Raw genomic sequence first — 25,456 nt, 5'->3', positions numbered from 1 at the left:
GGGCCAGTAACCAGCAGGTAGCCTAGTGGTTAGAGCGTTGGGCCAGTAACCAGCAGGTAGCCTAGTGGTTAGAGCGTTGGGCCAGTAACCAGCAGGTAGCCTAGTGGTTAGAGCGTTGGGCCAGTAACCAGCAGGTAGCCTAGTGGTTAGAGCGTTGGGCCAGTAACCAGCAGGTAGCCTAGTGGTTAGAGCGTTGGGCCAGTAACCAGCAGGTAGCCTAGTGGTTAGAGCGTTGGGCCAGTAACCAGCAGGTAGCCTAGTGGTTAGAGCGTTGGGCCAGTAACCAGCAGGTAGCCTAGTGGTTAGAGCGTTGGGCCACTAACCAGCAGGTAGCCTAGTGGTTAGAGCGTTGGGCCACTAACCAGCAGGTAGCCTAGTGGTTAGAGCGTTGGGCCACTAACCAGCAGGTAGCCTAGTGGTTAGAGCGTTGGGCCACTAACCAGCAGGTAGCCTAGTGGTTAGAGCGTTGGGCCACTAACCAGCAGGTAGCCTAGTGGTTAGAGCGTTGGGCCACTAACCAGCAGGTAGCCTAGTGGTTAGAGCGTTGGGCCACTAACCAGCAGGTAGCCTAGTGGTTAGAGCGTTGGGCCACTAACCAGCAGGTAGCCTAGTGGTTAGAGCGTTGGGCCACTAACCAGCAGGTAGCCTAGTGGTTAGAGCGTTGGGCCAGTAACCAGCAGGTAGCCTAGTGGTTAGAGCGTTGGGCCAGTAACCAGCAGGTAGCCTAGTGGTTAGAGCGTTGGGCCAGTAACCAGCAGGTAGCCTAGTGGTTAGAGCGTTGGGCCAGTAACCAGCAGGTAGCCTAGTGGTTAGAGCGTTGGGCCACTAACCAGCAGGTAGCCTAGTGGTTAGAGCGTTGGGCCGGTAAACAGCAGGTAGCCTAGTGGTTAGAGCATTGGGCCATTAACCAGCAGGTAGCCTAGTGGTTAGAGCGTTGGGCCAGTAACCAGCAGGTAGCCTAGTGGTTAGAGCGTTGGGCCAGTAACCAGCAGGTAGCCTAGTGGTTAGAGCGTTGGGCCAGTAACCAGCAGGTAGCCTAGTGGTTAGAGCGTTGGGCCAGTAACCAGCAGGTAGCCTAGTGGTTAGAGCGTTGGGCCAGTAACCAGCAGGTAGCCTAGTGGTTAGAGCGTTGGCCCAGTAACCAGCAGGTAGCCTAGTGGTTAGAGCGTTGGGCCAGTAACCAGCAGGTAGCCTAGTGGTTAGAGCGTTGGGCCAGTAACCAGCAGGTAGCCTAGTGGTTAGAGCGTTGGGCCAGTAACCAGCAGGTAGCCTAGTGGTTAGAGCGTTGGGCCAGTAACCAGCAGGTAGCCTAGTGGTTAGAGCGTTGGGCCAGTAACCAGCAGGTAGCCTAGTGGTTAGAGCGTTGGGCCAGTAACCAGCAGGTAGCCTAGTGGTTAGAGCGTTGGGCCAGTAACCAGCAGGTAGCCTAGTGGTTAGAGCGTTGGGCCAGTAACCAGCAGGTAGCCTAGTGGTTAGAGCGTTGGGCCAGTAACCAGCAGGTAGCCTAGTGGTTAGAGCGTTGGGCCAGTATCCAGCAGGTAGCCTAGTGGTTAGAGCGTTGGGCCAGTATCCAGCAGGTAGCCTAGTGGTTAGAGCGTTGGGCCAGTATCCAGCAGGTAGCCTAGTGGTTAGAGCGTTGGGCCAGTATCCAGCAGGTAGCCTAGTGGTTAGAGTGTTGGGCCAGTATCCAGCAGGTAGCCTAGTGGTTAGAGCGTTGGGCCAGTATCCAGCAGGTAGCCTAGTGGTTAGAGCGTTGGGCCATTCGTAACCAGCAGGTAGCCTAGTGGTTAGAGCGTTGGGCCAGTAACCAGCAGGTAGCCTAGTGGTTAGAGCGTTGGGCCAGTAACCAGCAGGTAGCCTAGTGGTTAGAGCGTTGGGCCAGTAACCAGCAGGTAGCCTAGTGGTTAGAGCGTTGGGCCAGTATCCAGCAGGTAGCCTAGTGGTTAGAGCGTTGGGCCAGTATCCAGCAGGTAGCCTAGTGGTTAGAGCGTTGGGCCAGTATCCAGCAGGTAGCCTAGTGGTTAGAGCGTTGGGCCAGTATCCAGCAGGTAGCCTAGTGGTTAGAGCGTTGGGCCAGTATCCAGCAGGTAGCCTAGTGGTTAGAGCGCTGGGCCAGTAACCAGCAGGTAGCCTAGTGGTTAGAGCGTTGGGCCAGTAACCAGCAGGTAGCCTAGTGGTTAGAGCGTTGGACGAGTAACCAGCAGGTAGCCTAGTGGTTAGAGCGTTGGGCCAGTAACCAGCAGGTAGCCTAGTGGTTAGAGCGTTGGGCCAGTAACCAGCAGGTAGCCTAGTGGTTAGAGCGTTGGGCCAGTAACCAGCAGGTAGCCTAGTGGTTAGAGCGTTGGGCCAGTATCCAGCAGGTAGCCTAGTGGTTAGAGCGTTGGGCCAGTAACCAGCAGGTAGCCTAGTGGTTAGAGCGTTGGGCCAGTATCCAGCAGGTAGCCTAGTGGTTAGAGCGTTGGGCCAGTAACCAGCAGGTAGCCTAGTGGTTAGAGCATTGGGCCAGTAACCAGCAGGTAGCCTAGTGGTTAGAGCGTTGGGCCAGTAACCAGCAGGTAGCCTAGTGGTTAGAGCGTTGGGCCAGTAACCAGCAGGTAGCCTAGTGGTTAGAGCGTTGGGCCAGTAACCAGCAGGTAGCCTAGTGGTTAGAGCGTTGGGCCAGTATCCAGCAGGTAGCCTAGTGGTTAGAGCGTTGGGCCAGTAACCAGCAGGTAGCCTAGTGGTTAGAGCGTTGGGCCAGTAACCAGCAGGTAGCCTAGTGGTTAGAGCGTTGGGCCAGTAACCAGCAGGTAGCCTAGTGGTTAGAGCGTTGGGCCAGTAACCAGCAGGTAGCCTAGTGGTTAGAGCGTTGGGCCAGTAACCAGCAGGTAGCCTAGTGGTTAGAGCGTTGGGCCAGTAACCAGCAGGTAGCCTAGTGGTTAGAGCGTTGGGCCAGTAACCAGCAGGTAGCCTAGTGGTTAGAGCGTTGGGCCAGTAACCAGCAGGTAGCCTAGTGGTTAGAGCGTTGGGCCAGTAACCAGCAGGTAGCCTAGTGGTTAGAGCATTGGGCCAGTAACCGAAAAGGTAGCCCAGTGGTTAGAGCGTTGGGCCAGTAACCAGCAGGTAGCCTAGTGGTTAGAGCGTTGGGCCAGTAACCAGCAGGTAGCCTAGTGGTTAGAGCGTTGGGCCAGTAACCAGCAGGTAGCCTAGTGGTTAGAGCGTTGGGCCAGTAACCAGCAGGTAGCCTAGTGGTTAGAGCGTTGGGCCAGTAACCAGCAGGTAGCCTAGTGGTTAGAGCATTGGGCCAGTAACCGAAAGGTAGCCCAGTGGTTAGAGCGTTGGGCCAGTAACCAGCAGGTAGCCTAGTGGTTAGAGCGTTGGGCCAGTAACCAGCAGGTAGCCTAGTGGTTAGAGCGTTGGGCCAGTAACCAGCAGGTAGCCTAGTGGTTAGAGCGTTGGGCCAGTAACCAGCAGGTAGCCTAGTGGTTAGAGCGTTGGGCCAGTAACCAGCAGGTAGCCTAGTGGTTAGAGCGTTGGGCCAGTAACCAGCAGGTAGCCTAGTGGTTAGAGCGTTGGGCCAGTAACCAGCAGGTAGCCTAGTGGTTAGAGCGTTGGGCCAGTAACCAGCAGGTAGCCTAGTGGTTAGAGCGTTGGGCCAGTAACCAGCAGGTAGCCTAGTGGTTAGAGCGTTGGGCCAGTAACCAGCAGGTAGCCTAGTGGTTAGAGCGTTGGGCCAGTAACCAGCAGGTAGCCTAGTGGTTAGAGCGTTGGGCCAGTAACCAGCAGGTAGCCTAGTGCTTCGAGCGTTGGGCCAGTAACCAGCAGGTAGCCTAGTGCTTCGAGCGTTGGGCCAGTAACCAGCAGGTAGCCTAGTGGTTAGAGCGTTGGGCCAGTAACCAGCAGGTAGCCTAGTGCTTCGGCGTTGGGCCAGTAACCAGCAGGTAGCCTAGTGGTTAGAGCGTTGGGCCAGTAACCAGCAGGTAGCCTAGTGGTTAGAGCGTTGGGCAGGTAACCAGCAGGTAGCCTAGTGGTTAGAGCGTTGGGCCAGTAACCAGCAGGTAGCCTAGTGGTTAGAGCGTTGGGCCAGTAACCAGCAGGTAGCCTAGTGGTTGGAGCGTTGGGCCAGTAACCAGCAGGTAGCCTAGTGGTTAGAGCGTTGGGCCAGTAACCAGCAGGTAGCCTAGTGGTTAGAGCGTTGGGCCAGTAACCAGCAGGTAGCCTAGTGGTTAGAGCGTTGGGCCAGTAACCAGCAGGTAGCCTAGTGGTTAGAGCGTTGGGCCAGTAACCAGCAGGTAGCCTAGTGGTTAGAGCGTTGGGCCAGTAACCAGCAGGTAGCCTAGTGGTTAGAGCGTTGGGCCAATAACCAGCAGGTAGCCTAGTGGTTAGAGCGTTGGGCCAGTAACCAGCAGGTAGCCTAGTGGTTAGAGCGTTGGGCCAGTAACCAGCAGGTAGCCTAGTGGTTAGAGCGTTGGGCCGGTAACCAGCAGGTAGCCTAGTGGTTAGAGCGTTGGGCCGGTAACCAGCAGGTAGCCTAGTGGTTAGAGCGTTGGGCCGGTAACCAGCAGGTAGCCTAGTGGTTAGAGCGTTGGGCCAGTAACCAGCAGGTAGCCTAGTGGTTAGAGCGTTGGGCCGGTAACCAGCAGGTAGCCTAGTGGTTAGAGCGTTGGGCCAGTAACCAGCAGGTAGCCTAGTGGTTAGAGCGTTGGGCCAGTAACCAGCAGGTAGCCTAGTGGTTAGAGCGTTGGGCCGGTAACCAGCAGGTAGCCTAGTGGTTAGAGCGTTGGGCCAGTAACCAGCAGGTAGCCTAGTGGTTAGAGCGTTGGGCCAGTAACCAGCAGGTAGCCTAGTGGTTAGAGCGTTGGGCCAGTAACCAGCAGGTAGCCTAGTGGTTAGAGCGTTGGGCCAGTAACCAGCAGGTAGCCTAGTGGTTAGAGCGTTGGGCCAGTAACCAGCAGGTAGCCTAGTGGTTAGAGCGTTGGGCCAGTAACCAGCAGGTAGCCTAGTGGTTAGAGCGTTGGGCCAGTAACCGAAAGGTTGCTAAATCGAATCCCTGAGCTGACAAGGTAAAAAATCTGTTGCCCCTAAACAAGGCAGTTAACTCACTGTTCCTAGGCCGTCATTGTAAAATAATAATTTGTTCTTAACTGACTTGCCCTAGTTAACTAAAGGTGAACTAAAGGTTAAATAAAGGTGAAGTAAAGGTTAAATAAAGGTTAAATAAAGGTGAACTAAAGGTTAAATAAAGGTGAACTAAAGGTTAAATAAAGGTGAAGTAAAGGTTAAATAAAGGTTAAATAAAGGTGAACTAAAGGTTAAATAAAGGTGAACTAAAGGTTAAATAAAGGTGAACTAAAGGTTAAATAAAGGTGAACTAAAGGTTAAATAAAGGTCAACTAAAGGTTAAAGGTTAAATAAATAAAACACCAGACCTGTATGAGGGACCTCATGTTGGTGAAGTGTGTGTCCATGGCTCCGCCGTTGGGGAAGTTCTGGCTCATCCTCTTCATCAGCTGGGTGAAACAGCTGTACGCCAGGCACTCTGGGGGAGGAAGAAGGGAAGGGGGGGGCGGTCAACAAATACTCTGGGGGAGGGAGGAAGGCATGGAGAGGGAGGAGGAGGGGGCGAGGTGAGGGTCAACACATACTCTGGGAGAGGGAGGAAGGCATGGAGAGGGAGGAGGAGGGCGAGGCGGGGGTCAACACATACTCTGGGAGAGGGAGGAAGGCATGGAGAGGGAGGAGGAGGGGCGAGGCGAGGGTCAACACATACTCTGGGAGAGGGAGGAGGAGGGGGGGCGAGGCGAGGGTCAACAGACTCTGGGAGAGGGAGGAAGGCATGGAGAGGGAGGAGGAGGGGGCGAGGCGAGGGTCAACACATACTCTGGGAGAGGGAGGAAGGCATGGAGAGGGAGGAGGAGGGGGGCGAGGCGAGGGTCAACACATACTCTGGGAGAGGGAGGAGGAGGGGGGCGAGGCGAGGGAGGACTCTGGGAGGGAAGGAGGAGGGGGGCGAGGCGAGGGTCAACATACTCTGGGAGAGGAGGAGGAGGGCGAGGCGAGGGGTCAACACATACTCTGGGAGAGGGAGGAAGGCATGGAGAAGGAGGGGGGGCGAGGCGAGGGTCAACACACTCTGGGAGAGGGAGGAAGGCATGGAGAAGGAGGGGGGGTGCGAGGCGGGGGTCAACACATACTCTGGGAGAGGGAGGAGGGGGGGGCGAGGCGAGGGTCAACAGACTCTGGGAGAGGGAGGAAGGCATGGAGAGGGGGAGGGGGGTGAGGCGAGGGTCAACACATCTCTGGGAGAGGGAGGAGGAGGGGGGCGAGGCGAGGGTCAACACATACTCTGGGAGAGGGAGGAAGGCATGGAGAGGGAGGAGGAGGCGAGGCGAGGGTCAACACATACTCTGGGAGAGGGAGGAGGAGGGGGGGGGCGAGGCGGGTCAACAGACTCTGGGAGAGGGAGGAAGGCATGGAGAGGGAGGAGGAGGGGGCGAGGCGAGTCAACACATACTCTGGGAGAGGGAGGAGGAGGAGGGGGGCGAGGGTCAACACATACTCTGGGAGAGGGAGGAGGAGGGGGGCGAGGGTCAACACATACTCTGGGAGAGGAGGAGGAGGGGGAGGCAAAGGGGGCAACACATACTCTGGGAGAGGGAGGAGGAGGGGGGGGCGAGGCAAAGGGTCAACACATACTCTGGGAGAGGGAGGAGGAGGGGGGGGGCAAAGGGGCAACACATACTCTGGGAGAGGGAGGAGGAGGAGGGGGCGAGGGAGGCAACACATACTCTGGGAGAGGAGGAGGAGGGGAGGCAAGGGTCAACACATACTCTGGGAGAGGGAGGAGGAGGGCGAGGCAAAGGGCAACACGTACTCTGGGAGAGGGAGGAGGAGGGGCGAGGCAAGGGCAACACATACTCTGGGAGAGGGAGGAGGAGGGGGGGGGGGCGGCCTAGACACATACTCTGGGAGAGGAGGAGGAGGGGGGGGCGACGGCGAGGGGAAACACATACTCTGGGAGAGGGAGGAGGGGGGCGAGGCAAAGGGGCAACACATACTCTGGGGAGGGAGGAGGAGGGGCCCGGGGCAAAGGGTGCAACACATACTCTGGGAGAGGGAGGAGGGGGGAGGCAAGGGGCAACACGTACTCTGGGAGAGGGAGGAGGAGGGGCGAGGCAAGGGGCAACACATACTCTGGGAGAGGGAGGAGGAGGGGAGGGGGGCGAGGGGCGAGGGGCAGGACGTACTCTGGGAGAGGGAGGAGGAGGGGGGGCGAGGCAAAGAAGAGGGCAACACGTACTCTGGGAGAGGGGAGGAGGAGGGGGCGAGGCAAGGGGGCAACACGTACTCTGGGAGAGGGAGGAGGAGGAGGCGAGGCAAAGGGGCAACACGTACTCTGGGAGAGGGGAGGAGGAGGGGGGCGAGGCAAAGGGGCAACACGTACTCTGGGAGAGGGAGGAGGAGGGGGTAAAGAAGAGGCAAAGGGGCAACACATACTCTGGGAGAGGGAGGAGGAGGGGGGGGCGAGGCAAAGGGGCAACACATACTCTGGGAGAGGGAGGAGGAGGGGGGCGGGCAAAGGGGCAACACATACTCTGGGAGAGGGGAGGGAGGAGGGGGGCGAGGCAAAGGGGCAACACATACTCTGGGAGAGGAGGAGGAGGGGGGAAAAAAGGGCAACACGTACTCTGGGAGAGGAGGAGGGGGAGGGGCGAGGCAAAGGGGCAACACATACTCTGGGAGAGGGAGGAGGAGGGGGGCGAAGCGAGGGCGACACATACTCTGGGAGAGGAGGAGGAGGTTTACCTGGGCGAGGCAAGGGGCAACACATACTCTGGGAGAGGGGAGGGGGGGGGCGAGGCGGGGCGGGGCGACACATACCTGGGAAAGGGAGGAGGAGGGGGTGAGGCGGGGCTCGGCACACATACTCTGGGAGAGGGAGGAGGAAGGGGGGCGAGGGTCAACACATACTCTGGGAGAGGGAGGAGGAGGGGGGGGGCGAGGCAAAGGGGCAACACATACTCTGGGAGAGGGAGGAGGAGGGGGGGCGAGGCAAAGGGCAACACATACTCTGGGAGAGGGAGGAGGAGGACGAGGCAAAGGGGCAACACATACTCTGGGAGAGGGAGGAGGAGGGGGGCGAGGTGAGGGAACACATACTCTGGGAGAGGGGAGGAGGGAGGGGCGAGGCAAAGGGGCAACACATACTCTGGGAGAGGGGAGGAGGGGCGAGGCGAGGGCGACACATACTCTGGGAGAGGGAGGAGGCCTTCAGGGGGCGACAACAGGGGCAGAACATACTCTGGGAGAGGGAGGAGGAGGAGGGGGCGAGGCGAGGGCAGCACACATAACTCTGGGAGAGGGAGGAGGAGGGGGCGAGGCGAGGGGCGACACATACTCTGGGAGAGGGAGGAGGAGGGGGGCGAGGCAAAGGGGCAACACATACTCTGGGAGAGGGAGGAGGAGGGGCGAGGCGAGGGGGCGACACATACTCTGGGAAAGGGAGGAGGAGGGGGGGTGAGGCGAGGGGCGACACATACTCTGGGAGAGGGAGGAGGAAGGGGGGCGAGGGGCAACACATACTCTGGGAGAGGGAGGAGGAAGGGGGGCGAGGGTCAACACATACTCTGGGAGAGGGAGGAGGAAGGGGGGCGAGGGTCAACACATACTCTGGGAGAGGGAGGAGGAAGGGGGGCGAGGGTCAACACATACTCTGGGAGAGGGAGGAGGAAGGGGGGCGAGGGTCAACACATACTCTGGGAGAGGGAGGAGGAAGGGGGGCGAGGGGCAACACATACTCTGGGAGAGGGAGGAGGAAGGGGGGCGAGGGTCAACACATACTCTGGAAGAGGGAGGGGGAAGTGGGGCGAGGGGCAACACATACTCTGGGAGAGGGAGGAGGAAGGGGCGGGGTCAGAACATACTCTGGGAGAGGGAGGAGGAAGGGGGGTCAACACATACTCTGGGAGAGGGAGGAGGAAGGGGCGAGGGGGCAAACATACTCTGGGAGAGGGAGGAGGAAGGGGTGAGGGCGACACATACTCTGGCAGAGGGAGGAGGAGGAAGGGGCGAGGGCAACACATACTCTAGAGGAGGAGGAGGGGGCGAGGCGAGGGGCAACACATACTCTGGGAGAGGGAGGAGGAAGGGGGCGAGGTCAGAACATACTCTGGAAGAGGAGGAGGAAGGGGGGCGAGGGTCAACACATACTCTGGGAGAGGGAGGAGGAAGGGGGGCGAGGGTCAACACATACTCTGGGAGAGGGAGGAGGAAGGGGGCGAGGGTCAACACATACTCTGGGAGAGGGAGGAGGAAGGGGGCCAGGGTCAACACATACTCTGGGAGAGGGAGGAGGAAGGGGGGCGAGGGGCAACACATACTCTGGAAGAGGGAGGAGGAAGGGGGGCGAGGGGCAACACATACTCTGATAGAGGGAGGAGGAGGGGGGCGAGGCGAGGGGCAACACATACTCTGGGAGAGGGAGGAGGAGGAAGGGGGGCGAGGGTCAACACATACTCTGGGAGAGGGAGGAGGAGGAAGGGGGGCGAGGGGCAACACATACTCTGGGAGAGGCTGTACTGTTTTCTGTATATTGTGACCAAGGCCTAGACACATACATTCCCCTTCACTCACTGATCACTGTGTAATGCAACGGCTAATGGGTAAAAGCTAATTGCAAATGGCTATAATTGCTAATGTATCATTACTAATTGCTAACCTACAGCTAACGGCAAATGGCTAACAGGCTTCATAGGGCCCTGGTCAAAAGAAGTGCAGAGTACAGGGAATAGGGTCCCATTTGGGAGGCAGCCATGTTGACTGAAGTTCCTACCATCGTCCAGGATGACCATGAGAGGAGCCAGCAGGTCACACATCCCCTGGACATAACCCATCTCCAGATTCTCCCACACATAGCTGGGACAGCATGGGGAAACAAAAGGGAGGAAGAGGGGGGAAAGAAGAGGGGCAAGAGGGGGGAAAGAAGAGGGGTAAGAGGGGTAAAGAAGAGGGGTAAGAGGGGGGAAAGAAGAGGGGTAAGAGGGGGGAAAGAAGAGGGGTAAGAGGGGTAAAGAACAGGGGTAAGATGGGGTAAAGAAGAGGGGTAAGAGGGGGGAAAGAAGAGGGGTAAGAGGGGGTAAGAGGGGAGAAAGAAGAGGGGGTAAAGAAGAGGGGTAAGAGGGGGGAAAGAAGAGGGGTAAAGAAGAGGGGTAAGAGGGGGGAAAGAAGAGGGGTAAAGAAGAGGGGTAAGAGGGGGGAAACAAAAGGGAGGAAGAGGGGGGAAAGAAGAGGGGCAAGAGGGGGGAAAGAAGAGGGGTAAGAGGGGGTAAAGAAGAGGGGTAAGAGGGGGTAAAGAAGAGGGGTAAGAGGGGGGAAAGAAGAGGGGTAAGAGGGGGTAAAGAAGAGGGGTAAGAGGGGGGAAAGAAGAGGGGTAAGAGGGGGTAAAGAAGAGGGGTAAGAGGGGAAAGAAGAGGGGTAAGAGGGGGTAAAGAAGAGGGGTAAGAGGGGAAAGAAGAGGGGGAAAGAAGAGGGGTAAGAGGGGGTAAAGAAGAGGGGTAAGAGGGGGGAAGGAAGAGGGGTAAGAGGGGGGAAAGAAGAGGGTGGAGGAAGATTGGGGAAAAGGGGGGAGGAAGAGGGGGGAAAGAAGAGGCGTAAAAGGGGGAGGAAGATTGTAGAATAGAGGGGGAGGAAGAGGGGGAAAGAAGAGGTGGAGGAAAAAGGGGTAAGAGGGGAAAGAAGAGTGAAATAATGAGCGATCGAGTGAGAAAAAAAGTGTGTGTGCGTGCATGTGTGTGTTTACCTGCACATGATGTTGCGTAGTTTCTCCAGGTTAGCGGTCGTAAAGTAGCCGTAGTTACGGTCACAGCGTTGAACATCTTTATCTATCCTGTGGAGGTTCAGAGCCACTGTGTCCAACAGCTCAATCTGCATACACACACAGACACACACACAGAACACACACAGACACACACACACACACACACACACAGACACACAGACACACAGACACACATACAGACACACAGACACACAGACACACATACACACACACACACACACACACACACACACACACACACACACACACACACACACACACACACACAGACACACAGACACACACACACACACAGACACACACACACACACAGACACACACACACTTCAATTTTGATCCGTTTCAGTTCACATAAAGAGTAAATATCAATGCAGTAAAATTGCCTTCAGAACAGCATCCAGAACAGTATCCAGAACAGCATCCAGAACAGAACAGTACCCAGAACAGCACCCAGAACAGTACCCAGAACAGCACCCAGAACAGTACCCAGAACAGCACCCAGAACAGTACCCAGAACAGCACCCAGAACAGTACCCAGAACAGTATCCAGAACAGTATCCAGAACAGTACCCAGAACAGTACCCAGAACAGTACCCAGAACAGTATCCAGAACAGTATCCAGAACAGTACTCAGAACAGTACTCAGAACAGTACCCAGAACAGTACCCAGAACAGTACCCAGAACAGCATCCAGAACAGTACTCAGAACAGTACTCAGAACAGTACCCAGAACAGTACCCAGAACAGTACCCAGAACAGTACCCAGAACAGTACCCAGAACAGTACCCAGAACAGTATCCAGAACAGTACTCAGAACAGTATCCAGAACAGTATCCAGAACAGTATCCAGAACAGTACTCAGAACAGTACTCAGAACAGTATCCAGAACAGTATCCAGAACAGTACTCAGAACAGTATCCAGAACACTACCCAGAACAGTACTCCGAACAGTACTCCGAACAGTACCCAGAACAGTACCCAGAACGGTACTCAGAACAGCATCCAGAACAGTACTCAGAACAGTACTCAGAACAGTACTCAGAACAGTACCCAGAACAGTACTCAGAACAGTACTCAGAACAGTATCCAGAACACTACCCAGAACAGTACTCAGAACAGTACTCCGAACAGTACCCAGAACAGTACCCAGAACGGTACTCAGAACAGTACTCAGAACAGCACTCAGAACAGCACTCAGAACAGCACTCAGAACAGTACTCAGAACAGTACTCGGAACAGTACTCGGAACAGTACTCGGAACAGTACTCGGAACAGTACTCGGAACAGTACTCGGAACAGCACTCAGAACAGCACTCAGAACAGCACTCAGAACAGTACTCAGAACAGTACTCAGAACAGCACTCAGAACAGTATCCAGAACAGTATCCAGAACAGTACTCGGAACAGTACTCAGAACAGTACTCGGAACAGTACTCAGAACAGTACTCAGAACAGCACTCAGAACAGTATCCGGAACAGTATCCGGAACAGTACTCAGAACAGTACTCAGAACAGTATCCAGAACAGTATCCAGAACAGTACTCAGAACAGTATCCAGAACAGTACTCAGAACAGTACTCCGAACAGTACTCAGAACAGTACCCAGAACAGTATTCAGAACAGTACTCCGAACAGTACTCAGAACAGTACCCAGAACAGTACTCAGAACAGTACTCGGAACAGTACTCAGAACAGTACCCAGAACAGTATTCAGAACAGTACTCCGAACAGTACCCAGAACAGTACTGATCTATGTGTTTCGATATGCAATTCAATGATGCTCCCTGTGAGTGCAGGGAGTCTTTATTGAGTATCTGTCGCTGTGTGTGTGTGTATGTGTGTGTGTGTGTGTGTGTGTGTGTGTGTGTGTGTGTGTGTGTGTGTGTGTGTGTGTGTGTGTGTGTGTGTGTGTGTGTGTGTGTGTGTGTGTGTGTGTGTGTGTGTGTATGTGTGTGTCCAGTACTTACCGTATAGGAGGAGAGTGAAGGCATCCCCTCTGCTCCTCCATTCTCATTGGTCATCAACTTATCCAGCTGACTGCACAGCATATCCTCACTCAACCAATCCTGTCGCCCCTTCTCCTCCGTCACACTGTACGAGTGTGGCCGAGTCTCCTCCCCTGCTCCCCTCTCCTGCCCGGCTCCTCCCTCCTGCCCGGCTCCCCCCTTCTCCTCCGTGCTCTGTCCATCGTCGATAGAGGAGAGAATCTGAGAGTGCCCGGAGTCAAACTCCACTAGGGGGCGCTCATCAGGAGCTAGTGCCTCACTGGCTGCGGGGAGAAACACTGTAGAGTGGCCGGGGGTGTCTCTCCTTCCCCCTCCTGGGGTTTCCTGCCCCCCCGCCCCTGCGTCGGGCTCATCCACTGACATGAACACCTGGCAGGAGGGAGGGAGGAGAAAGCAGGAGGGTTGGGGAGGACGGAGAAGGGCGGAGGACGAGGGAGGAAGGGGGAGGAGGGAGGAAAAGGAGGGAGAAGGCAGAAGGCTTGAGGAGGACGGAGAAGGGGGGAGGAGGAGGGAGGAAAAGGGAGGAGGCGGCAGGAGGTTTGAGGAGGACGGAGAAGGGCAGAGGAGGAGGGAGGAAGGGGAGGGAATGCAGAAGGCTTGAGGAGGACGGAGAAAGGGGGAGGAGGGAGGATAAGGGGGGAGAGGGCAGGAGGATGAAGGGGGGAGGAGGAGGGAGGAAAAGGAGGATTGGGGAGGACGGAGAAGGAGGGAGGAGGGGTAGAGATGTTTTTTTTTTAATAAACAGCTAGAACAAACAGGAAAACTACCCTTTCTAGTTATATGTAATGTTTGCACGTGTTTTTATAATGATTAAAAAAATAAACTTTATTCAATCAACCAACCAATTAATCAACCAATCAATCAACCAACCAATTAATCAACCAACCAACCCACCTCATTGCAGAGAGTGGAGTCTCTGTGTCTGAGGACGTGGCTCTCTATGCTGCTTCCTGAAGACAGATTAGCAAAGATGGCCGACTGCATCTCTTTCTCTCTCTGCTTGACGATCACCTCGCAGTCCTTCCACTCCTTCATCACCTGCTGGTACCGTGCACCGTTCTTCTCATCGATCTACAGACCAACACGGTATGACAAGATGTTTATTATAAATATATTTATGACATTTGGAAACTGAGAGGGGGTTACAGCGAAGTGGGAAGACAGGAAGGAAGAAGTGGAAACAACTATTGAACCCCGTCTCTGGTGGGGCCAGATCTTAAAACACAGAGACAGAGAGACATACGTATTGTTAGCTACCTGGTTCATGTCCTTCTGGCCCATGCCAAACTTGTAATGACCCAGCAGGAAGGGCCAGACTTCCTTCCTGATGTCATGCTGTACACCTCCGTAATACACCAGCCACAACAACTCCAACTCCTTATAGTTCTAGAGAAAGAGAGAGACAATTTATTTTATTTTATTCTACCTTTATTTAACCAGGTTGAACAAGTTCTCATTTACAATTACAACCTGGCCAAGATAAAGCAAAGCAGTTCAACACAACAACACAGAGTTACACATGGAGTAAACAACAACACAGAGTTACACATGGAGTAAACAACAACACAGAGTTACACATGGAGTAAACAACAACACAGAGTTACACATGGAGTAAACAACAACACAGAGTTACACATGGAGTAAACAACAACACAGAGTTACACATGGAGTAAAACAACAACACAGAGTTACACATGGAGTAAACAACAACACAGAGTTACACATGGAGTAAACAACAACCCAGAGTTACACATGGAGTAAACAACAACCCAGAGTTACACATGGAGTAAACAACAACACAGAGTTACACATGGAGTAAAACAACAACACAGAGTTACACATGGAGTAAACAACAACACAGAGTTACACATGGAGTAAACAACAACCCAGAGTTACACATGGAGTAAAACAAACATACAGTCAATAATACAGTAGAACAATAAGTCTATATACGATGTGAGCAAGTGAGGTGAGATAAGGGAGGTAAAGGCAAAAAGGCCATGGTGGCGAAGTAAATACAATATAGCAAGTAAAAAACTAGAATGGTAGATTTGCAATGGAAGAATGTGCAAAGTAGAAATAAAAATAATGGGGAGCAAAATAAATAAAAGGGAGGGAAAGGGAGGTTGAACAGGCTAGTAATAGGGGTGGCAACAATTTTGGCAGATAATTTTAGAAAGAAAGGGTCCAGATTGTCTAGCCCGGCTGATTTGTAGGGGTCCAGATTTTGCAGCTCTTTCAGAACATCAGCTGACTGGATTTGGGAGAAGAAGAAATGGGGAAGGCTTGGGCAAGTTGCTGTGGGGGGTGCAGTGCTGTTGACCGGGGTAGCCAGATGGAGAGCATGGCCAGCTGTAGAAAAATGCTTATTGACATTTTCAATTCTAGTGGATTAATCGGTGGTGACAGAGTTTCCTATCCTCAGTGCAGTGGGCAGCTGGGAGGAGGTGTTCTTATTCTTCATGGACTTTACAGTGTCCCAGAACTTTTTTGAGTTTGTGTTGCAGGAAGCAAATTTCTGCTTGAAAAAGCTAGCCTTGGCTTTTCTAACTGCCTGTGTATATTATTATTATTATATTATTATATTATATTGGTTTCTAGCTTCCCTGAAAAGTTGCATATCACGGGGGCTGTTCAATGCTAATGCAGAACACCATAGGATGTTTTTGTGTTGGTTAAGGGCAGTCAGGTCTGGAGAGAATCAAGAGCTATATTTGTTCCTGGTTCAACATTTCTTGAATGAGGCATGCTTATTTTAGATGGTGAGGAAGGTATTTAAAAAAAATACCCAGGCATCCTCGACTGACGGGATGAGGTCAATATCCTTCCAGGATACCCCGGCCAGGTCGATTAGAAAGGCCTGCTCGGTGAAGTGTTTCAGGGAGCATTTCACAGTGATGAGTGGAGGTCGTTTAACCGCTGACCCATTACGGATGCAGGCAATGAGGCAGTGATCGCTGAGATCTTGGTTGAAGACAGCAGAGGTGTATTTAGAGGGGAAGTTGGTTAGGATGATATCTATGAGGGTGCCCGTGTTTAAGGCTTTGGGGGGTACCTGGTAGGTTCATTGATAATTTGTGTGAGATTGAGGGCATCAAGTTCAGATTGTAGGATGGCTGGGGTGTTAAGCATGTTCCAGTTTAGGTCGCCTAGCAGCACGAGCTCTGAAGATAGATGGGGGGCAATCAGTTCACATATGGTGTCCAGAGCACAGCTGGGGGCAGAGGGTAGTCTATAGCAGGTGGCAATGGTGAGAGACTTGTTTTTAGAGAGGTGGATTTTTAAAAGTAGAAGTTAAAATTGTTTGGGTAGGACAGAACTCTGCAGGCTATCTCTGCAGTAGATTGCAACACCGCCCCCTTTGGCCGTTCTATCTTGTCTGAAAATGTTATAGTTAGGGATGGAGATTTCAGAGTTTTTGGTGGTCTTCCTAAGCCAGGATTCAGACTCGGCTAGAACATTCAGGTTGGCAGAGTGTGCTAAAGCAGTGAATAAAACAAACTTAGGGAGGAGGCTTCTAATGTTAACATGCATGAAACCAAGGCTATTACGGTTACAGAAGTCATCAAAAGAGAGTGCCTGGGGAATAGGAGTGGAGCTAGGCACTGCAGGGCCTGGATTCACCTCTACATCACCAGAGGAACAGAGGACGAGTAGGATAAGTGTATGGCTAAAAGCTATGAATCAAATCAAAGTCAAATCAAATGTATTTATATAGCCCTTCGTACATCAGCTGATATCTCAAAGTGCTGTACAGAAACTGCTGAGACAGAACAGTAGAGAGAGAGAGACCAAGACAATGATTCAGATCAGTAAAGCTGGCATGAACAGCTCAAATAAGCAAAGAGAAACGACAGTCCATCATTAATTTAAGACGAGGTCCGTCAATCCGGAAAATTTCAAGAACTTTTAAAGTTTCCTCAAGTGCAGTTGCAAACACCATCAAGCGCTATGGTGAAACTGGCTCTCAAGTTCATTAGAGTTAACTGCACCTCAGATTGCAGCCCAAATAAATGCTTCACAGAGATTAAATAACAGACACATCTCAACATCAACTGTTCAGAGGAGACTGAGTGAATCAGGCCTTCATGGTCGAATTGCAGCAAAGAAATCACTACTAAAGGACACCAATAAGAAGTAGAGAATAGCTTGGGCCAAGAAACACGAGCAATGGACATTAGACTGGTGGGAATCTGTCTTTTAGTCTGAGTCCAAATTTAGATTTTTGATTCCAACCGCCGTGTCTTTGTGAGATGCAGAGTAGATGCAGATGAACTCAGAATGTGTGGTTTCCACCGTGAAGCATGGAGGAGGAGTGATGTGTGGGGGTGCTTTGCTGGTGACACTGTCAGTGATTTATTTAGAATTCAAGGCACACTTAACCAGCATGGCTACCACAGCATTCTGCAGCGATACGCCATCCCATCTGATTTACGCTTAGTGGGACTATCATTTGTTTTTCAACAGGACAATAACAAGGCTAATCTAAAAACAAGGCTCCCTAAATTCTACCAGCATATCGATTGCGCAACCCGGGTTGGCAAAACCCTGGATCATTGTTATTCTAACTTCCGTGACGCGGAAAAGCTGACCACGACGATTTTGTTGCTCCCAGTCTATAGACAGAAACTAAAACAGGAAGCACCCGTGCTCAGGTCTGTTCAACGCTGGTCCGAGCAATAGAATTCCACACTTCAAGACTGCTTCGATCACGTGGACTGAGATATGTTCCGCATAGCGTCGAACAACAACATTGATGAATACGCTGATTCGGTGAGCGAGTTTATTAGCAAGTGCATCGGTGATGTTGTACCCACAGCGTCTATTAAAACAATCCCCAACCAGAAACCGTGGATTGATGGCAGCATTCGCGCAAAACTGAAAGTGCGAACCACTGCTTTTAAATCAGGGCAAGGTGACATGACCAAATACAAAACAGTGCAGCTATTCCCTCTGCAAGGCAATCAAACAAGCTAAGCGTCAGTATAGGGACAAAGTAAAGGTGCAATTCAACGGCTCAGACACGAGAGGTATATTGGCAGGGTCTACAGTCAATCACGGACTACAAAACAAAAACCAGCCCCGTCAAGGGCCACGATGTCTTGCTCCCAGACAAATTAAACTTCTTTGCTCGCTTTGAGGACAATACAGTGCCACTGACACGGCCCGCTACCAAAACCTGCGGGCTCTCCTTCACTGTAGCCAACGTGAGTAAAACATTTAAACGTGTTAACCCTCGCAAGGCTGCAGGCCCAGACGGCATCCCCAGCCGCGTCCTCAGAGCATGCACAGACCAGCTGGCTGGTGTGTTTACGGACATATTCAATCAATCCTTAACCCAGTCTGCTCTTCCCACATGCTTCAAGAGGGCCAACATTGTTTCTGTGCCCATAGAAAGCTAAGGTAACTGAGCTAAACGACTACCGCCCCGTAGCACTCACTTCCGTCATCATGAAGTGCTTTGAGAGACTAGTCAAGGGCCATATCACCTCCACCCTACCTGACAGCCTAGACCCACTCCAATTCGCATACCGCCCCAACAGATCCACAGATGACGTAATCTCAATCGCACTTCACACTGCCCTTTCTCACCTGGACAAAAGGAACACCTATGTGAGAATGTGGTTCCTTGACTACAGCTCAGAGTTAAACACCATAATGCCCACAAAGCTCATCACTAAGCTAAGGACTCTGGGACTAAACACCTCCCTCTGCAACTGGATCCTGGATATCTCTCACAGCTACCCCCAAACATCTCCTGTCTCTCATAGCTACCCCCAACCCTCTCGTGTCTCTCATAGCTACCCCCAACACTCTCATATCTCTCACAGCTACCCCCAACCCTCTCCTATCTCTCACAGCTTCCCCCAACCCTCTCCTATCTCTCACAGCTACCCCCAACCCTCTCCTATCTCTCACAGCTACCCCATTTACATTCTCCTATCTCTCACAGCTACCCCCAACCCTCTCCTATCTCTCACAGCTACCCCCATTTACATTCTCCTATCTCTCACAGCTATCCCCAACCCTCTCCTATCTCTCATAGCTACCCCCAACCCTCTCGTGTCTCTCATAGCTAATCCCAACCCTCTCGTGTCTCTCATAGCTAATCCCAACCCTCTCGTGTCTCTCATAGCTACTCCCAACCCTCTCGTGTCTCTCACAGCTACCCCCAACCCTCTCCTATCTCTCATAGCTATCCCCAACCCCCTCGTATCTCTCATAGCTATCCCCAACCCCCTCGTATCTCTCATAGCTACTACCCCCAACCCTCACGTATCTCTCATAGCTACCCCCAACCCTCACGTGTCTCTCATAGCTACCCCCAACCCTCACGTGTCTCTCATAGCTACCCCCAACCCTCACGTGTCTCTCATAGCCCTACCTCCCTAACCCTCACGTGTCTCTCATAGCTACCCCCAACCCTCACGTGTCTCTCATAGCTACCCCCAACCCTCACGTGTCTCCATAGCTACCCCCAACCCTCAACCCCCCAACCCTCACGTGTCTCTCATAGCTACCCCCAACCCTCTGTCTCTCATAGTGTCTCTCATAGCTACCCCCAACACTCTCTATCTCTCACAGCTACCCCCAACCCTCTCCTATCTCTCACAGCTTCCCCCAACCCTCTCCTATCTCTCACAGCTTCCCCCAACCCTCTCCTATCTCTCACAGCTACCCCCAACCCTCTCCTATCTCTCACAGCTACCCCCAACCCTCTCCTATCTCTCACAGCTATCCCCAACCCTCTCCTATCTCTCACAGCTACCCCCAACCCTCTCATGTCTCTCATAGCTAATCCCAACCCTCTCGTGTCTCTCATAGCTAATCCCAACCCTCTCGTGTCTCTCATAGCTAATCCCAACCCTCTCGTGTCTCTCATAGCTAATCCCAACCCTCTCGTGTCTCTCACAGCTACCCCCAACCCTCTCGTGTCTCTCATAGCTACCCCCAACCCTCACGTGTCTCTCATAGCTACCCCCAACCCTCACGTGTCTCTCATAGCTACCCCCAACCCTCACGTGTCTCTCATAGCTACCCCCAACCCTCACGTGTCTCTCATAGCTCCCCCAACCCTCACGTGTCTCTCATAGCTACCCCCAACCCTCACGTGTCTCTCATAGCTACCCCCAACCCTCACGTGTCTCTCATAGCTACCCCCAACCCTCACGTGTCTCTCATAGCTACCCCCAACCCTCACGTGTCTCTCATAGCTACCCCCAACCCTCTCGTGTCTCTCATAGCTACCCCCAACCCTCACGTGTCTCTCATAGCTACCCCCAACCCTCACGTGTCTCTCATAGCTACCCCCAACCCTCACGTGTCTCTCATAGCTACCCCCAACCCTCACGTGTCTCTCATAGCTACCCCCAACCCTCACGTGTCTCTCATAGCTACCCCCAACCCTCACGTGTCTCTCATAGCTACCCCCAACCCTCACGTGTCTCTCATAGCTACCCCCAACCCTCACGTGTCTCTCATAGCTACCCCCAACCCTCACGTGTCTCTCATAGCTACCCCCAACCCTCACGTGTCTCTCATAGCTACCCCCAACCCTCACGTGTCTCTCATAGCTACCCCCAACCCTCTCGTGTCTCTCATAGCTACCCCCAACCCTCACGTGTCTCTCATAGCTACCCCCAACCCTCACGTGTCTCTCAACCCCCCAACCCTCACGTGTCTCTCATAGCTACCCCCAACCCTCACGTGTCTCTCATAGCTACCCCCAACCCTCACGTGTCTCTCATAGCTACCCCCAGCCCTCACGTGTCTCTCATAGCTACCCCCAACCCTCACGTGTCTCTCATAGCTACCCCCAACCCTCACGTGTCTCTCATAGCTACCCCCAAAACATACTTATTTGAAGTTGGTTTACTTCTCTAACCAACAACACCATGTGGACATGAATTTCTTCTTGAATTGAATGTGATTACTGAGCATATATATGTTTATGTTGACCCCTTTTAGAGGACAAGCTGCAACATTACACCCAGCCATCCAGTACCCCCAACCCTCAGTGTCCATCCACCCCCCAGCCAGTCCTCACCCCCCACCCACGTGTCTCCACCCACCCCCAACCCTCACCTCAGCCACCCACCCAGCCAGCCAGCCACCCAGCCATCCACCCCCACCCAGCCATCCACCCACCCAGCCATCCACCCACCCAGCCATCCATCCACCCAGCCATCCACCCAGCCAGCCAGCCAGCCAGCCAGCCACCCAGCCAGCCAGCCAGCCACCCAGCCATCCACCCACCCAGCCACCCACCCACCCAGCCATCCACCCAGCCAGCCAGCCAGCCACCCACCCACCCAGCCAGCCAGCCAGCCACCCAGCCAGCCAGCCAGCCAGCCAGCCAGCCATCCACCCACCCAGCCAGCCACCAGCCACCCATCCACCCAGCCATCCACCCAGCCATCCACCCACCCAGCCAGCCACCCAGCCATCCACCCACCAAGCCACCCAGCCATCCACCCACCCAGCCACCCAGCCAGCCATCCACCCAGCCATCCACCCACCCACCAGCCACGCAGCCATCCACCCACCCAGCCATGCAGCCATCCACCCACCCAGCCATCCACATAGCCAGCCAGCCAGCCAGCCAGCCACCCAGCCAGCCAGCCACGCAGCCATCCACCCACCCAGCCATCCACATAGCCAGCCAGCTACACAGCCATCCACCCACCCAGCCATCCACATAGCCAGTCAGCCAGCCAGCCACCCAGCCAGCCAGCCACGCAGCCATCCACCCACCCAGCCATCCACACAGCCATCCACCCACCCAGCCATCCACATAGCCAGCCAGCCACACAGCCATCCACCCACCCAGCCATCCACATAGCCAGCAAGCCATGCAGCCATCCACCCACCCAGCCATCCACATAGCCAGCCAGCTACACAGCCATCCACATAGCCAGTCAGTCAGCCACCCAGCCAGCCACCCAGGCAGCCATCCACCCACCCACATAGCCAGCCAGCTACACAGCCATCCACATAGCCATCCACCCACCCAGCCATCCATCCACATAGCCATCCAGCTACACAGCCATCCACCCACCCACCCAGCCATCCACCCACCCAGCCATCCACCCACCCAGCCATCCACGCAGCTATCCACCCACGCAGCCATCCACACAGCCACCCACCCAACCATCCACCCAGCCAGCCATCCACATAGCCATCCACACACCCAGCCAGCCAGCCAGCCAATCAGCCACCAAGCCATCCAGCCATCCAGCTATCCAACTGGCCAGCCAGCTACACAGCCATCCACATAGGCAGTCAGTCAGCCAGCCAGTCAGTCAGTCAGCCAGCCACCCAGCCAGCCACCCAGCCAGCCATCCACCCACCCAGCCATCCACATAGCCAGCCAGCCAGCTACACAGCCATCCACATAGCCATCCACCCACCCAGCCATCCACGCAGCTATCCACCCACGCATCCATCCACCCACCCAACCATCCACCCAGCCAGCCATCCACATAGCCAGCCATCCACCCACCCAGCCATCCACCCAGTCATCCGCATAGCCAGCTACACAGCCATCCACCCAGCCAGTCAGCCAGCTACACAGCCATCCACCCAGCCAGTCAGCCAGCAACCCACCCAGCCAGTCAGCCAGCTACACAAGCCACCCACCCAGTCATCCACATAGCCAGCTACACAGCCATCCACCCAGCCAGTCAGCCAGCTACACAGCCATCCACCCAGCCAGTCAGCCAGCAACCCACCCAGCCAGTCAGCCAGCCACCCACCCAGCCAGTCAGCCAGCTACACAGCCATCCACCCAGCCAGTCAGCCAGCCATCCACCCAGCCAGTCAGCCAGCCAGTCAGTCAGCCAGCCACCAAGCCACCCACCCAACCACCCACGCAGCCATCCACCCAGTCAGCCAGCCAGTCAGCCAGCCACCAAGCCACCCACCCAGCCACCCACCCAGCCATCCACATAGTCAGCCAGCTACACAGCCATCCACATTGCTAGCCACCCAGCCGTCCATTGAGCCACCCGCCCACCCAGCCAGCCACCCACCCGTCCATCTAGCCACCCACCCAGCCAGCCACTAACCCACCTTGCAGTCTTTCTGGTACTTTTTCCACACGTCTCTGCTCAGTCCCCCCGATGCCTCGCAAGGTTTGTCAGGAAGGACAATGTTGTGGCTGACCAGTGCTGACAGGTGGGTACGGACCGTGGACAGATGTCGACAGTAGGCCAGCCCTGGGGGAGGGAGGGAAGGAGGGAGGGAGGGAGGGAGGGAGGGGGAGCGGGGGAGGGAGGGAGGGAGCGGGTGGGTAGGGAGGGGGAGCGGGGGAGGGAGAGAGGGAGGGAGAGAGGGCGGGGAGTGGGTGGGTAGGGAGGGAGCGGGGGAGGGAGAGAGGGAGGGCGGGAGCGGGTGGGTAGGGAGGGAGGGTGCGGGGGAGGGAGGGGGAGGGAGCGGGGGAGGGAGAGAGGGAGTGGGGTAGGGAGGGAGCGGGGAGGGAGTGGGGTAGGGAGGGAGGGAGCGGGGGAGGGAGGGGGGAGGGAGCGGGGTAGGGAGGGAGGGAGGGAGTGGGGTAGGGAGGGAGGGAGTGGGGTAGGGAGGGAGGGAGCGGGGTAGGGAGGGAGGGAGGGGGAGGGAGCGAGGGAGCGAGGGAGCGAGGGAGGGAGGGAGGGAGGGGGTAGGAAGGGAGCGGGGTAGGAAGGGAGGGAGCGGGGAGGGAGGGAGGGAGAGGGAGGGAGAGGGAGGGAGGGAGACAAAGAGATAGGACAGAGGGCGTGAGACAGGAAGGAAGGAGTGGAGAGAAAGACAGACAAAAGAAGACAGGAGATCTCTCCCTTTATGACTGAACAGGGAACTAAGAACCACTGAGAGAGTGAGAACACAGACAGACTTACATCCGTAGAAGGACCTGGACACAATCTGCCTTTTCATATTCTGGCACAGCATCTTCAGAGGGATACTGGAAACAGGAAACACAGGCACAACGGGGAGATGATGATTTCAGGTTATCAAATAATGATGTGATGAATCAGGACTCTGTGTGAGTAACGGACCCTGTGTGAGTAACGGACCCTGTGTGAGTAACGGACCCTGTGTGAGTAACGGACTCTGTGTGAGTAACGGACCCTGTGTGAGTAACGGACCCTGTGTGAGTAACGGACCCTGTGTGAGTAACGGACTCTGTGTGAGTAACGGACCCTGTGTGAGTAACGGACCCTGTGTGAGTAACGGACCCTGTGTGAGTAACGGACCCTGTGTGAGTAACGGACCCTGTGTGAGTAACGGACCCTGTGTGAGTAACGGACCCTGTGTGAGTAACGGACCCTGTGTGAGTAACGGACCCTGTGTGAGTAACGGACTCTGTGATGAATCAGGACTCTGTGTGAGTAACGGACCCTGTGTGTGTAACGGACTCTGTGTGAGTAACGGACCCTGTGTGAGTAACGGACCCTGTGTGAGTAACGGACCCTGTGTGAGTAACGGACCCTGTGTGAGTAACGGACCCTGTGTGAGTAACTGACTCTGTGTGAGTAACGGACCCTGTGTGAGTAACGGACCCTGTGTGAGTAACGGACCCTGTGTGAGTAACGGACTCTGTGTGAGTAACGGACCCTGTGTGAGTAACGGACCCTGTGTGAGTAACGGACCCTGTGTGAGTAACGGACTCTGTGATGAATAACGGACTCTGTGTGAGTAACGGACCCTGTGTGTGTAACGGACTCTGTGTGAGTAACGGACCCTGTGTGAGTAACGGACCCTGTGTGAGTAACGGACTCTGTGTGAGTAACGGACCCTGTGTGAGTAACGGACCCTGTGTGAGTAACGGACCATGTGTGAGTAACGGACCCTGTGTGAGTAACGGACCCTGTGTGAGTAACGGACCCTGTGTGAGTAACGGACCCTGTGTGAGTAACGGACTCTGTGTGAGTAACGGACTCTGTGTGAGTAACGGACCCTGTGTGAGTAACGGACCCTGTGTGAGTAACGGACTCTGTGTGAGTAACGGACCCTGTGTGAGTAACGGACCCTGTGTGAGTAACGGACTCTGTGTGAGTAACGGACTCTGTGTGAGTAACGGACCCTGTGTGAGTAACGGACCCTGTGTGAGTAACGGACTCTGTGTGAGTAACGGACCCTGTGTGAGTAACGGACCCTGTGTGAGTAACGGACCCTGTGTGAGTAACGGACCCTGTGTGAGTAACGGACTCTGTGTGAGTAACGGACCCTGTGTGAGTAACGGACTCTGTGATGAATCAGGACTCTGTGTGAGTAACGGACCCTGTGTGAGTAACGGACTCTGTGTGAGTAACGGACTCTGTGTGAGTAACGGACCCTGTGTGAGTAACGGACTCTGTGTGAGTAACGGACTCTGTGTGAGTAACGGACCCTGTGTGAGTAACGGACCCTGTGTGAGTAACGGACCCTGTGTGAGTAACGGACCCTGTGTGAGTAACGGACCCTGTGTGAGTAACGGACCCTGTGTGAGTAACGGACCCTGTGTGAGTAACGGACTCTGTGTGAGTAACGGACCCTGTGTGAGTAACGGACTCTGTGTGAGTAACGGACCCTGTGTGTGTAACGGACTCTGTGTGAGTAACGGACCCTGTGTGAGTAACGGACCCTGTGTGTGTAACGGACTCTGTGTGAGTAACGG

At 54.6% G+C, this 25,456-nt stretch overlaps 1 protein-coding gene across 1 annotated transcript in view; it reads right to left on the bottom strand.

Moving 5' to 3' along the window:
- LOC118379318 (small G protein signaling modulator 2-like) overlaps positions 1-25,456 on the bottom strand; it is a 144,215-nt gene that overhangs the window by 13,198 nt on the left and 105,561 nt on the right. Inside the window, 8 exon segments of the mRNA XM_052485219.1 lie at positions 5,409-5,518; positions 9,812-9,894; positions 10,778-10,902; positions 12,784-13,191; positions 13,717-13,893; positions 14,080-14,208; positions 22,894-23,039; positions 23,697-23,761. Of these exon segments, the coding sequence (XP_052341179.1) occupies positions 5,409-5,518; positions 9,812-9,894; positions 10,778-10,902; positions 12,784-13,191; positions 13,717-13,893; positions 14,080-14,208; positions 22,894-23,039; positions 23,697-23,761 (1,243 nt within the window).

Source organism: Oncorhynchus keta, chromosome 1 (assembly GCF_023373465.1).
Source record: "Oncorhynchus keta strain PuntledgeMale-10-30-2019 chromosome 1, Oket_V2, whole genome shotgun sequence".
NCBI lineage: Eukaryota > Metazoa > Chordata > Actinopteri > Salmoniformes > Salmonidae > Oncorhynchus > Oncorhynchus keta.
The sequence above is the reverse complement of the archived record's forward strand: the minus strand, read 5'-3'. Positions and strand labels throughout refer to the sequence as shown.